At 50.1% G+C, this 14,736-nt stretch overlaps 2 protein-coding genes across 3 annotated transcripts; one reads left to right on the top strand and one right to left on the bottom strand.

The window, feature by feature from the left end:
• Positions 1-364: 364 nt before the first annotated feature.
• On the bottom strand, positions 365-4,697 carry LOC140625985 (olfactory receptor 2H1-like). Of its 2 annotated transcripts, none has more exons than XR_012025230.1 (4): positions 4,200-4,486; positions 1,944-2,279; positions 1,311-1,455; positions 365-1,196 (listed from the first exon to the last, which is right to left on the bottom strand). XR_012025230.1 is itself a non-coding variant. In XM_072813632.1 (4 exons), exons 1-2 carry the CDS (start codon positions 4,213-4,215, stop codon positions 2,798-2,800), a joined length of 513 nt encoding a protein of 170 aa, XP_072669733.1. In that variant the 5' UTR covers positions 4,216-4,697; the 3' UTR covers positions 365-1,196; positions 1,311-1,455; positions 1,944-2,797. The 2 variants fall into 2 exon arrangements, 1 of the variants encoding a protein (XP_072669733.1); XM_072813632.1 differs by having other exon boundaries at positions 1,944-3,294; positions 4,200-4,697.
• Positions 4,528-12,126, top strand: UBD (ubiquitin D). Its single transcript, XM_072813631.1, is given in 8 exon segments — positions 4,528-4,680; positions 6,126-6,396; positions 7,889-8,032; positions 8,549-8,597; positions 9,815-9,871; positions 11,146-11,410; positions 11,413-11,463; positions 11,466-12,126. Coding segments are annotated over 4 exon segments (606 nt in total). The 5' UTR covers positions 4,528-4,680; positions 6,126-6,396; positions 7,889-8,032; positions 8,549-8,597; positions 9,815-9,844; the 3' UTR covers positions 11,729-12,126.
• Positions 12,127-14,736: the final 2,610 nt, after the last annotated feature.

Below are 14,736 nucleotides of genomic sequence, written 5' to 3'. Positions count from 1 at the left end.
CAGTTTCTTAAGCTGAAACAATGTCTCTGACCATCCCTCTCTTCCCTGGACACTTTGAAGATTATAATTAAGTTTATGATAGATTTTCACCTGAAAGAGAAAATGAGTGAAAATATCAGTGAGGGTGACAAAACATAAGAGACACCTAACTCTGGGAAATGAACAAGGGGTAGTGGAAGGGAAGTGGGTGGGGGGTTGGGGTGCCTGGGTAATGGGCAATGAGGGGGCACTTGGAGGGATGAGCACTAGGTGTTATGCTATATGTTGGCAAATTGAACTCCAATAAAAATTTTTTTCAAAAAAGATTTTCACCTGAAGCTTCTGGTAGTTAACCTCACACATAGAATTAATTCAGAACAAGATGGTAGTTCTAATGCCTGTGTTAAGCCATTTATTCCACAAATCATACTCCTTCATGTAATTCTTCACTGCATCCCCCCACCAGGACTTCTGTGTGTATGGGGCTGAGGGGCAGGTGGAGGTTTCCAGTGAAAGAAAGGGCAGAGGTGGTCATGAGAAAAAGAAATCATGTAAGTGACTTGAAAGCTGGGATTAGGGTTAGCATGATGTGTAGGGATCAGATGAGGGTATTAGCATGAGATGGGGGATCTACAGTAAAATCAGGACATAGTCTGAGGCTGAGGAGATACTGACATTACGCACATGGATGAGTGGAAAGATTGGGGTGAACACAGAGTCAATGTGCTGTTGTGAGCGGATGCAGGGACGATGCTCAGCCAAAGCCATTTGTGTTGGGACTGGAATAAAAGTAGGATTTTCCTTTCTCATATTTCATCAGCACGTATCAGAGAGAATTTGGTGTTGTCATTGCCATCAAAAAGCTGAGAGACAGCATCTGTGTGGTCAGGAGCCTTAAAATGCTTTACACATGCTTCAGAGAGATTCATTCATTCATTCATAGAATTAATTTGGTGCCAGTTTTTGGCAGTTTTTGGTTCTTGCCTCCTGGGAGACTGAAATATAGTGGAGGATCAAAGCCAGGAACACAGCCAGGAGCTAGAAGAAGACTTCTTCCAAGCAGTTGCTGTTTCTTGATCATGTGGGATTCTTTGGATGAAGTCTGATTCCCAGGAAGGACACCTTCACATGGACACTTGGATTCCATGTGTATTCCATGTGTATTTCTAGATTGGGATGATTCACTCACAGTTTACTGAGAGGGTGAGACTTCTGACCTGGACAGCAGAAGCACATGTTGAATCAGAAGACAGGGTGAGAGCACAGACCCCGAGGCAGCCTCCCGGGGACAAATCACTGACTCCAAGCTGCTGCTTCAACTTGGGTCTTACCTGGTGCATTGGGAAAGTGAGGATCTGCTCCCTGGTGACAGGGATCCAATGAGTCCACATGTGGTAAGCTCGTTCCATGGTCCCTGGAATGTCCTATGCCAGGCACGAACACTCGCTGACGACAGTGTCCTCATTTCCATCTCTCCTGAGTGGAGAGTGGGACTGATGATGACCTCCAAGGGTCCTTAGATCCCAGCCCTGAAGCCAGGTGCAGTGCCACCATTCGCTGGCAGAGACTGCCAGAGCCCACCTGCTGGAGGCGCCCCTGGCTCTAAGGTTGACCTGGGGCTCCTGGGTGTGCAGAAGGGGTGCCCACACGAGGTGACCCCTGGACGATTGGGGGGAGGAGGGGCCAAAGTGACCAGTGGAGACGGGGTGGTGGGGGTGGGGCTGAGGTGACCCTGTAGATGATAGGGAAGGAGTAGACAGGCAGAGAGGTCCCCGTGAATGCCAGGGAAGGAATGGAGGGTCCTAGGTGATCAGTGGATGCCGCTGGAAGGAATGGAGGTGTAAAGGAGACCCTGTGCACAATATGGGAAGGAATGGAAAGGCCGAGGTGATCCCTGGACACCGGGGGAGAAAATGGAGAGGCTGAGATGACCTGTGGGTTGGGGTTAGGGAGAAACACCTCACCTATATCTGAGGTGACCAGTGCAGTCACTGAAATGCACTGAAATGCAGTCACATTTCACTGTGGTGCAGTGAAATGCAGGTCCCAAAGTCACCCATAGGGATCCGGCAGACAGCGGAGATATAGTGGCACACAGGTGTCCTCTGATGTAGGAGGAGAGAAATGCAGGTGCCCAGGTGACCCTCACCTCTTTCTCCCTTGGCTCCTCTGTCCCCAAGCTAAAGAGCTGGGACACATGAAGACCATAAGAGAGCAGGCATGGCTTGGATCTTCGGTCTAAATTGTATTTCTTGGGCTGGTTTCAGAGCTGGCCTGACCTCAGCTGCCCTCCTGCTGTCCTTTGTGAGGATGAATGGATGGACAATGCAAAATATAAGTAAGTGGAAAAGCTGGGCAGAGAAGCAAATGATGTGGCGGGCATCAAAATGTCATAACCATGTTATGACAGATGGTTTAGGCACATCATGGTGGAGGCAAAGACCATTAAAGACAAAATCGAGCATAGAGGAAGTAAAACGATTTGTAGACTGCTTCACATGGAGGTGTGTGTCCCTCCTCAGCCCATTTCCAGGCTCTGCTGTGCAAGTAGGGCACACACAGAAATGCACATGTACACACACACAGCTGTCGTCCATGGGTGTGGGGGGATGAGTGAGGGCACAGGTGTGGGGAGCTCCTCTGACAGGATTCTGAGGACCACTGCTGGACTGGAAAGCACACAGAGCGGGCTCAGCTCTCCCTTGTATCCCTGTCCTTCCCCAGCAACCTTCTGACAGCCCTCTTTACCTCCTTGGTTTTCAGGATGTAAATGAGGGTTCAGTTCTGCAGTGCCCACAGCACAGAACAGACAGAAGAACTATGCCCCTTTCTGGGCATAGGCATTCTGGGGCTGGAGGTAGACAGCGATGGCTGATCTGTAGAAAAGGGTGACCACCGCAAGAGGGGAGAAGCAGGTCCCAAATGCTTTTCTCCACTGATTGACTGAGTTAATCCTCAGTACTGCCCGGGCAATGGCACAGTAAGAGACCAGGATGAGGCTGGCGGGCACAAACAGGATGAGGATGCTGGTGACAGCCATCTGGATCTCGTTGTAGGTGGTGTGCCCACCAGACAGTCTGATTAGAGCTGGGACCTCACACATGAAATCATCCCCCTGCCGGTGTGGACAGAAGGGCAGGTAGAGAGTGGGTGGCGACTGGACCACTGACTCCAGAAGACCGATGGCCCAGGCCATGGACCCCAGCTGCCAGCACAACAGGCAGGGGTGGATGATGGTAATATAGCGGAGGGGCTGGCAGATGGCCATGTGGAGGTCAAAGGCCATCACAGTTAGGAGGATGCACTCTGTGGTTCCTAGGAACAGAAAGATGAAGAGCAGAGCAGAGCAGCCAAGGAAACTGGTGGTCTTTGGGCTGCAGAGGTTGACCAGCAGCTGGGGGATAGAGCTTTTGGTAAAGCAGAGGTCCAAGAAGGACAGGTTGGAGAGGAAAAAGTACATCAGGGAGTAGGACCTGGGGTCCCTCATGGACAGCAGGATGATGAGGGTGGTACCCACAAGTCAGGAGGTAGGAAATGACAACCACAAAGAGGATTCTCTCTAGCTCTGGGTGTTCTGAGAAGTCCAGAAGGAGGAAGCCCCCAGGGGAGCTCTGATTGCTCTTGATGGTAACTTTTGGAGACTTTGTGAGAGAGGATTATGCCATTGGCAGTTGGGACCAGCCATGATGGCATTACGCCATGGAAATTGGTCAGTCCTTCAAGCAGGGTCTGTGTCTCCCCCAAAAAAGCTGGTTGCCAAACAGTTACCAGTTCATCTCTGGTTGCCCACAGAGCTGCTCTGGGTGCCCTCTCCCTCTGATATAAAGAATCTGAAGCAGAGAAAGATGACATCCGTTGCCTTGGACAATACAATCAGTGAGCATGAGAGCTGATATTTGAACCTTGGTGGGCTGGCTGCAGAGGCTGTGTGCCAACCTCAGCCCACCATGTCCCTGCAGGGAAGGTGAGGCCCGAGAGGTCAGAGGCCTCTCCATGAGAATAGCCTTTGCCCTCAGGCTGGGGAGATGGTAAGCTGTCTCAGGGGCATGGAAGGATTGCATGACACCTGTCCCATGGAGAGAAAGATCTCATTAATTCTATTAAGACCCAGGGGTCCCACAGTCCACTGATGATTAGTCCCTGACTATTGTAGAGGGGCAGGGGAATATCTAGAGGAAGCATGCCAGCGTTCGCTATCACTGTGTAGGTAAGGAGCTCACCTCCGCTTCTTTCCATCAGTAGGAAGAGCCAGCAGGTCTCCTCCTTAGCCCTCCAGAGATTGCCCCAGGCTTCTAGATATTCCTCTTAAGCCTCTGATCCAACCATTTAGGATCCCACTTTTTAAAGTTCTCAATTTCCTTCTGTTCCATCGACTTCTCTCTGAGTGGGACCTGACTGCAGCAACACAGAATACAACACCCTAGGGCTGGAAGAGCCCATAGGACATTTGGTCTAATCCTCACACAACATAGCTTAGGTGTTACCATGCCATCCTCCATTGTGGTCATGAGGTTCACACTAATCCATGGCAACCTGGCCCTGGTCCAAGTCACAATGGCTCTGCGAGGTCCATGGGCCTACTCAGGAGTCATTTTTACAGTACCTGACTGTGTCATTGGAATGCGTACACTTGGTGGTTGGCAGAATCTCCACATTGGTTCTCAGGCTTGTGGAGTAAGTGATACGGTGGGAGGAGGCCAGGTAGGAGCCCTGAATCTCTACCCCATTCCCCACAAAGACAGGAAGTCCAGAGTAATATCAATACAAAGGAAATGGTAGAGATTTATGCCACTCTAAAGGATGCAGGAGATGGTTGTTCCTATCATGTCCCCTTCATTCACCACTCTGGTCACTACAACACCAGGCAGATCTTGGAGCATGACAGTGGGCCACCACAAACTCAACCAAGTAGCAGCCCCAACAGCAGCTTTCATGTCTGAGTAACATGGTTTGGGGTCCGTTAGGTGGCTCTTGGCCAATGGCAACATGTTTTTTTTCAAATACTATCAGGATGGAGGATGGGGGCAGTTTGCATCTACATGGCGTGTATACAACTATACATTTAGGACTCTGGCATCATAATAGGGTCCAAAGGGACATGGACAGTATGTGCCCATAATACACACAGAAAAGCCTTGATTTGTCCTATTTTCTGATTTCTGAATGTGTATATTTGTACCATACCTGATTTTAAGCTGCCAGTGTGACTTTACCAAAAATGCAGATTTGGAGTGATGTTCACGGTAACACATCCCCATGCAGTATGTTGTAGTATTTTCTTTCTTTTTTTTTTAGTATTTTCTTTTTATCACAGACACAGTAGATGTCTATAAGCATAGAAAATAATAACATATAGCTTTTCCCATTAGCGGCCTGAGGTGATCTCTGAAAATGGTTCACTAGTCCCTTGACCCAGAAAACCCTACAAAATCACGCCAATCAAGAGGTTCACTTTATGAACACACATGAAACTGCCCAGGCCATGAAGACCATGCATATCTGAAAGCCAGCCCAGTACCTGAGGCGTGTCACTGCAGAAACAATGTGTGCCACTCCGTGGCTACCACGGCGGAGGCTGGGAGGTGTGCCCAGGCAAAACAGTGGGGCTGCACGCAGGCAATGAAAGTGGGTAAATGACACCTGTGAGCAACAATATGGTGACTATGCCAGCCTGGTGGCCCAAAAAGAGTGATGAAACTTTACTGCACATGCTTAAAAATGCAGAGGGTGATGCTGAGCTGAAGGGTTTAGATGTAGATTCTCTGGTCACTGAGCACATCCAGGTGAACAAAGCCCCCACAATATGGCCCAGAACTTACCAGGTTCATGGTTGGATTCACCCACATGTGAGTTCTCCCTGCTGTACTGAGATGATCCCTACTGAGAAAGAGCAGATTGTTCTTAAACCAAAAGTCTAGGTTGCACAGAAGAGAAAGATATCCCAGAAGAAACTGAAGAAATAAGAACTTATGGCCTGAGAGTAAATTCTACATAAAATAAATGCAAATAAAAGTAAAAAAATCATAAGAGATAGTAAAGTAACAAGGAAGTGATCAGTTTTAAATATTTATTATCTCTGCTTTTAATATAAATTACTATAAGTTTATGTTAACTTATTTTTAATAATGGCTGTCTTTTAACAACAGGTTTGCAAAATGCCTGAAAATCTACGTCAGCTCTCATGAGACTATATGAGGCAGCTCCAGCATCCTCTGGACATGGCCTTCTGGACCTTCCAGAAATCATCACATTGTTCCATCATGTTGATGACATCTTGTTAATCAAGCAGGATGAGATAGGATTGGTGAGACAAATGTGCTCCAGAGGGTGGGAGATGAACCCTATGAAGATTCAAGGCCCTCCACATCACTGATGTTTCTAGAGGGCCCGTGGTCTGGTTCATGCCAGGACATCCAGGTAAAGTAAAGGACAAATTATCACTTGTTATAAATCTTGAGGAATAAAGACAGTGTCATTGTGACATAAGGACAGACACATAGATCAATGGAACATAATGGAAAATCCAGAAATACGTATTTCCAAATTGTCCTTTGAGAGTGGATGAATTTTTTTCCAATCATCAATAAGGGGAAAGTCACAGTAGTTTTTTGAGTGACTTTGGTTCACATTTCTGAAGCAATTTTCTAGATGTCACAGCAGTTTTAGAAACTCTTTCCTGAGCACCATGAAGGAAACTTGTCTCCTTCAGGAAGGTCTCAGCTCCAGGAGAGCTTCGGGGGGGGGGGGGCAGTGATCAGCCCAAGGCTGCCCATCAGCTAGGGAGGCTCCAGTAAGGCTTCAGGGGGGCAGTGACCATCCCAAGATGGCCCCTCAGCAAAGCAGCCACATTGGGAGGTATGTGTGTATCTGGGACATTTGTGTTATGTCCTGGTGAGATCTGCATGACTTTTTACCTCGGCTGGTTCCCTGAATTTGTCAAAGGGCAAACAGAAAACATTTATTGTGACACAGAAGAAAAGAAAGTCTGATTGGCAGTGTGTGAAGAAGTGGGGAGGAGGTCAGGTCCTGGGATGACATCCGAAATGTGGTCAGAAAGAAGGCATAAGGACTGCCCTTGGCCTGCCTTGGCATGGATGGGAATGACCCAGAGGAAGGGAGGAGGGGGAAGAGAGGGAGTGAGGTCCCGGACTCAGATTCCTTGAAAGGACAGTGTTTATCGGAATCCAGATCCTGTCTGGATAGGGAACCCCCTGGATCAGGTTTTCCTGGGAACATCCCCTGCTGGCCCTGAAGTGTCCCAGTGCTGGAAATCCCCACCCACTGAGGCCAGTGTGACAGTGGACTGGGGCTGCTGCCCTCCACCCCCAGGCTGTGCCTAGTGGGCTCACAGGCTGTCTGCTGGCCACTGCCCAGCACCCAGGGATGCTCCTGCCCACATATGGAGATGGAGCTCTCCTGCTCCTTCGTCACAGGCTCCATGCAAGTTCTGCTGTCTTTTGTCTCTCCTCCTCATCTGATGTGCACCCTTCCTGTAATGCCAGGGTGAGCACGCCCGGCACACCCCCTTTCCCTTCCACTGGGAGAGGATTAGTAGGAGGACAAGCAAGCAGAGGTTTGCATTTGAAGACCTGCTCACCAGCTTTGGCTAACGTGAGTGTGGGTGTGACCACAGCTGGCTTCTAAGTGGGGATACTGATATTTACCTCATGAGAAGCCTAGAGCACTCAAGGTTACATTTACCAATATCTTGTGCAGTTCCCAAAATACAATAAGTACTCATTAAGTGTTATTTTCCATTTTTGGTTATTCACTTACTTATACAGTTATTTGTTTAGTTCATTCATGCATTTGGTAGATATTAAGCAGACAGCAGACCCAGGAAGTGCTGGAGACCCACGTAAATCACAACACAGTCCTTTAAAAAAAAAAAACAATTTATTTCTCACAGTCTGGAGGCTGAGAAGTCCAGATCAAGTGCCAGCAGATTCTGTGGCTGGTGAGGACCTGCTTCCTGGTTTACAGATGGTTGTCCTCTTGGATTCTCATACGACAGAAAGAAAGCTACCTAGCTCTCTGGCCTCTTCTTCCAAAGGTACCAATCCCATTCATGAGGACTCTACCCTCATGACCTAATCACCGTCCTGATGCCCGAGATTCCTATTGTTTAAGGGGGGTGAGAGACAAGTAAGCAGAGGATCTGTCTGGTGGAGAAACTTGCTCTGAGGAAGGGAGCTAGGGAAGGCTTCCTGGAGGAGGGGCTGCTTACATCTTGTACCCCTGTAAGTCCTTGACACAGTGGATAGACCTGGAAGGAGATGCATGCTCCCTGACCTGGCAACAGACAGCGGTATGTCAGGCACATGCGGGGAACTCTGAACTGAACCCGGAACTGTGCAGATCTGCAGCTCAAGTCTGGGCTGTGGGCTCCTGAGGAACGTCGTCCCCAGGCTCTCTCTGCAGGAGCTGAGGTTCCCTGCCTCCCTGAGAAAGGGGGCATCAGCCCCAAGATAGTGTAGATTGCCAAGGTGGGGACCTACAGATGGGAAGGATGAAAAAGTGATTTAATGCCAAGCAGCGCTAGACACCCATGTTCTGCTTTACCTTCCAGAAATGAGGCAAAGGGCTAAGAAGGTCACAGATGTGGATGAAATACGGAGGTGAGGAGTCTGGGTCTGGAAGCGTCCCTGTCTCTTCTTTCTGCTGCAGCTTGCTCCCAGCCACCCTCAACCCAAGTACCCTGCTTGGTTACTGGTGATGCTTCAGAACCTGCAGATCCTATTGGATGCTGGGTGCAGGGCCACTGCTGAGATCCAAGACCACAGGGTGGTCTTTCCCACTCACAGCGGGTGACGGGAGCCGCAAGAGGCCTGAAGGGACACGGGCAGGGCCCACCACTTCCAAGTCCATCAGGCACTCTGCTTGCTGCACACCCATCTTGTGGGTTTGCAAAGTGTGTTCACCCCACAGAAGACATTTAAATGATAATTTCCCCAAGTTTACCCCTACGTAAGCAGAGCTCCAAATAGAAGACTGTGATTTATGTTAAGTTCTGTGAATTACTGGATTGGGTCTTGGATCACATGAGCCTATACGGGCACTTCTATAAACCCAAGTGCTCCAGGACTGAAAGTCCTGCAGGAACATGGGATCATTTGACATGTATCTGTGGTGAATGTACCGTAAATGGTCACTAAGAACAGAGCAAAAGAGATGATAACTTAGCATTTTAATGGGATTGTCACTGTGAAAAAATTGGGAGCACCTTTAATAAAATGCTCTCTTGAGAATGGGTTTTGCGGGTCTGTCCTGAGAGTTCGGGAGAGGGCACTAATTCCTTTGGAACGTGAGGAAGATCAGAGTAGTTGAGGAAACTCCCCAGGGCACACAGCCTGTGCCCTCCCTTTTTGTTGGGACCCAAACCTCCAGAGCCAGGGAGGAAGCAGCAGCATGGATATGTAGGAAGTGTCCACCCATCAAGGTGGGGAAACAGAGTCACCCGGGGCGAGAGCCAATGTGTACTGTCCTACAGGGAAGGGGGACTCAGCACTTGACTGTTGGCCTGGGATGGTCCCAAGTACTGGACTTGGTCTGCAGGTTCTGGAACAGGATAGGAAGAGCCCTAGAGAGCTCAGGACCCAGGGGCATAAGGTGCTTTGTAAAGAACATTTCATAAACAGGAGGGTGGATGGATTCGCTGATGGGGATGTCTTTGATCAGAAAGTATTCTTTGTTTACTGACTCTGCCCTAGCAAAAGTGAAAGAAAAAGCAAAAGTGAAAGAAAATTCATGAGATCATAGGAGAACAAAGGGCAGAGGCAGGGGCTTTCCAACCGAGCTTGTACATAAGTGGACACAAGTCCCCTTCCTTCCTCAGCCTCCTGCTTCTGTTCCCTGCATCACACACATGGCATCCAGTACTTCCTGCCTCCATGTGAGTGGGGGCTTGAAGGTGGTGAGGGGGAGAGGGAAGCACCTGCCTGGGGTGAGGTGTAGTGTCAGGGTCTACAGGGGCTGGAGCCCTGGGGCAGGCTTGTGGGGGAACCTCCAGGGGGCAGGGGTGATATCAGGGGTCCACGGGGGCTGGGGGGGGCAGAGCGGCTGGGAAGGCACCTGAAGGGGACAGCATAGGCACTGATATCTACAGAAGGGGGAAGGAAGGTTCTGGGACTAGAAGCCTGTCATTGGGCTCCCCCTTGTCTTCTGTCAGACCTGACTGGCCACTGTTAGGGGACATGGTAGGATGTGGGAGTGAGCTTTGCCTTCAGAGGGCCGGCAGAACTTGAAACTATGGAAATATTGTCCAGAGCCCTTTACCTTCTTCTGTTTAGGGGACCCCGGGCTTGTCACCTTCCTCCTCCCACAGGTTTACAAAACTCATTTACTGTCATTGTTAATAAGCTGATCCACGACCCTATAAGGAGTCTGTACCATGTGCCAAGGGCTGGAATCAGGGCCATGCTGGGCACAGAGGGGCCCATGTCCAGTGAGGAAAGGTCTGTGCTGTCCAGAGAGGGAAGTTCTGATGGAAGTGGCAGGGAGGGCCTCCCAGGCTCTCCTGGGACAACGCAGCAGTCTGCTCACCCAGCGTCAGATTATGGAGGGAAGACTTCCCTCTGGCCCTGCCTTCTGGGAGTAGACCCTGCTCTGCCTACAGGAGGACATTGTGCTCGGCAGTAGGTGGATACCAAGACAAGGTACAGAGTCACGCTGCACACAGCATTGCCATCACATGTGAGGGACATGGAGAAAGAAACCAGGAATGCAGCACCCTCGTGTCCTGGCTGGGGCCTCCTTCTACCATAGTCGTGGAGGGCAGTGAGGAGTGTCCCACGCTGCCAAGTCTTGGGGATTCTCTTTGGGGGTTGTTTTTAGCAGCCCGTATATAACTTTGGATGCGTTATAGTCGTGTTTAGTTTTCAACATTTGACAGACTTTATCTGGACAAGAGGCAGGCAAATAATGTGAGAAATCACCAATGACATTGGATGAATGAGAGGTAAGGCTATAAAGGAATAAGACTGATCTTCTTGTGTCACAAGCTTGAAATTCTGGGAGTGGAGGGCCAAAGAAGGGTGGGCCACATCTTGTAAGGAGCTGAGGGGCAGGCAGGCAGGAGGATGGGGCTGGCCAAGGGGGGACAGTGCTGTGACAGGTGGTGGGCACTCCAGGCACCTGATTCCAGGTCTTTTGTCCATGATTGCCCAGGTGACAGTCCATTCTGAGGAAGGCACATCAACGACCTTCACTGTTAATGAGAGGGACAGAGTGAAGAAGGTCAGTGAACATGTCTGGGCTAAGACCAAGGTTGCCGTGCAGTACCAGGTACTTCTGCTGGGCTCCAAGACTCTAAATCCCCAGAGGAAACTGTCATCATCTGGCATTGACAAGGAGATGACCATCCACCTCACTCTGAAGGTGGTGAAACCCAGTGATGAGGAGTTGCCCTTGGTTCTGGTGGAGTCAGATGATGAAGGGAGAGGCACCTCTTCCAGGTGCAAAAGTCCAGCTCATTGGCCCAGGTAAAATGATAATAGAGACTAAGACCGCTATAATGCCTAAGAAACAGATTGTGACTTGCAATGGCAAGAGGCTGGAAGATGGGAGGATCATGGCGGATTATGGCATCAGAAGGGGCAACGAACTCTTCTTGACAGCCTACCACATTGGGGGTGGGCCCGCCAGGGATGGCTCATGTAAGGAGCAGAAGAGCTTACTGCTAGCTCTTATTCCATCCTCATCCTGTGATGATTTCCCCAAAGGAACGAGGAAGATAAATAGCAAAGTTTAGGGGTGAAGTGGGGAGGGAGACCGCACAATACTTTCTAACTCCATGATTCTTTGATCTTACATAATTGACCAGGTGTATATTGTGTATATTACTAGAAATGGAAAATAACGTTTTAGGTATAGTAGAGATGGCATCAAAGCCAGCTTGCAATGTAATCCTTTCCTGGTTCCCTCTGATTAATAGAAAAATTCCTAGTTCTTCTGTCCAACAAGATAGTAAGTTTTACATTAGGATCCATGCTCCCCTAATTTCTGTTTCCACCAATATATTAATATCACTCAATATGTCGAACCAAATTGAATTTCTACTTACAGAGGACAATGAGATGATTTATCATGAGGTGAATTAATTCTTCTGATATGATTACAGTCTAATTAATAAAGAACTTAGAAATTCAATTGAACTACCTTCTCTGTCTTCATTTACAGCTGCTTGGTATGAAATGAAACCTGGCACTGGGTGCCATCTTATTCTCTATGCCCCACACGGAATTCAACTGTTTTTCTTTCTGGGGATGAGGATGGGCTTAGAAAGAGATTCTCCCTGGGGACCCAGAGATGTGTCTCCAGTGGGGGGTGCTTCTTGGGGAGGTGTGCTTCTGGACCAGTCTCTGTCTTGCCTGCATTGGGGTCGAGCAGGTCTTCCCTGGGTTGGGGGTATCTATTTGAGTGGGGGCTTCGGGTTGGTCTCCACGTTGACTCCCAAGGCTCTGCCCAAGATCTGGCAGACAGAACTTTTCCTTGCCTGTGTCCTGCACAGATGTCTGCTCCTCTGTGGGGAACTTGGGTCCCTTCCTCCATTTTCCCGCCCTCACTCCTCTGTCTCATTGTCCTTCTTGTACCTCATGAGTGGCCACCAACATGTTTTCTGCACCGCCTAAGACATGTCTGTGTCCCTTTGTTCTTTAAACTTGCCCCAGAACTGCCTCAATCAGATGAGTTTCCCAGCTTAACCCCACTCAGCCCAATCCACACTTAGGGGAGTTCCTTGTTACACTTTGGGGTCAAGTGCTCTTGCTGGACACTAGTGACTTGATTAGGTGGGCATTAAGTTGGATTGATTTCCTGAAATGAGCAAACTCCTCCGTTTTTTTGGATGGGGTTTCCTACAGGGTAGAGTCCATGATTTCTCTGTCAGTTTGGGGGTCTCCTGAGGCCAGACACCATAGGGTTCTTCATGGTGTGTGCCATCAGCCTGGGAGAGAGTGAACATTAATTGTCCTGTCATCCATGATCTTACCAGCATGTGGACTCTTCAGGGGTGGTCACAGCACCCCCTGAGGATGGGGGAAGGTCCTTTCCAAATCTTGCCTTCTCTCTTCATCAGCTTAAGAGAAAGCCCCGAGGCCACTTCCCCTTCCCCAAATCTGTGTAGAGGATACGGGAATTCACCCTCAAAATCAGGAACATTTCCTGAGGGACGCACAGGACCTCCCCAGTGACCTTGGGCTCCTGAGGATGGATCTTTCAGATTCTCACAGGGAAATGGGCAGGCTGAAGGTTCACTGCTTTCCCAAGGGACATTCTCATCCTTGGGCCCTCACTAGCACTTTCTTCCCTCCTCTGCATTCTCACTGTCCAGCATGCCCTGTCCCTAGACTCCCCAGGAGCTTCCTGGCTGTCCTTTTCACTTCCTTGTTCCTGAGGGTGTAGATAAGCAGGTTGAGTGCCGGGGTGACCACGATGTAGAAGAGTGAAATGAGCTTGCCCTGGCCCTGGTCATAACGCTGTGTGGGCTGCAGGTAAGTGTAGATGGCCAAGCCATAGAAGAGGCAGACAGTGGGATCCTCACTTGTCCACTACCTTCCTGCAGCCGCCCCCAACAAGATGCCCCAGACAGCGCGGGCCACGGGGCCATAGGAGGCCAGGATGATGGCGGACAGCAGGGCGCTCACAGAGGCCGGGCGGCCAGAGTGTGGTCTTCGCCCCCGAGTTGGCCAGACTACTCAGCCACTAGGCTCTGTCCAGCGCGTGACAACAGGGGAGGCGAGGCGAGCGGGGGCATGATGCAGTGAGTGGACCACGGCTGCCATGTGGTCCAGCGCCATTGCCGCCAGCAGGAGGCACACAGTGGATCCCACAGCTGGGCCAGGCCGGCGCGCAGCAGTCACAGCTCCAGGCCACAGAGGCCAGCCAGCAGCGCAGGCGCCACGCTCGTGGTGAAGCCCGTGTTCACCTGTGCCAGGTGGCACAGGAAGTAGTACATGGGTGTGTGCAGGCGCGGTAGTGCGCCGCCAGCAGCATGAGGCTCGAGTTGTGGGCCAGCGTCAAGAGGTAGCAGAGCAGGATGAGGGTGAAGAAGGGTGGGCTGCAGCACGGGCCAGTTGGAGAAATCCAGCAGGAGGAAGCGCTCCTCCGTGCTGTGTGGTTGGCCTGTGAGAGAGGAAACTCCCAGAGTGTTTGGAAGGATGCAGAGTAAAGGGTGACTTTAACTCCTGCAAGCGAAGGAGATCCCGGGGCACAAGGGTCACGTGGGGGATGGGTGAGCGTGCGGGACAGGATGGGTGTGCAGGAGCGGCATGCAGGTGTGTGCCTCGCTATCTCGTTTACACATTTGAGTCCTGACTTGAGGAAGCTAGTCAGTCCTACCTTAGCTGATGTATTTAGCAAATTCTGTGGTGCCGGGGGGGGGGGGGTGAGAAAGAATCTCCACTTTGTAGATGAGCAAACTTAGACTCAGAAAGGGGAGATTGTCCCAAGGTCACAGCTAGTGAGTGGCCTGTGGGACACGCAGTCAGGCCTGTCTTATTCCCAAATCTGCTTTTTGGGCTGCTTCTCGGGTTCTGATTGTATTCCTAGGAGCCAGAGTAGAAAACTGAGATTCAGATATTTGAAGACAGATTTCCCCCTGAGCCTCTCTCCCCATCTTGGAAAGGGTGCAGTGCCTAAGAATAAGTGCAATACCCCAGGCTTGGTAGAACCAACACTTGGTAGATTAGAGCTATCCCTCACCTTCTTTGTTTCAGGGACCATACTTCTGTGAGTATAACCTTTAGATGCTGACTACTC

Source organism: Canis lupus, chromosome 37 (genome assembly GCF_048164855.1).
Source record: "Canis lupus baileyi chromosome 37, mCanLup2.hap1, whole genome shotgun sequence".
In the NCBI taxonomy this organism is placed as follows: Eukaryota; Metazoa; Chordata; class Mammalia; order Carnivora; family Canidae; genus Canis; species Canis lupus.
The sequence above is the reverse complement of the archived record's forward strand: the minus strand, read 5'-3'. Positions and strand labels throughout refer to the sequence as shown.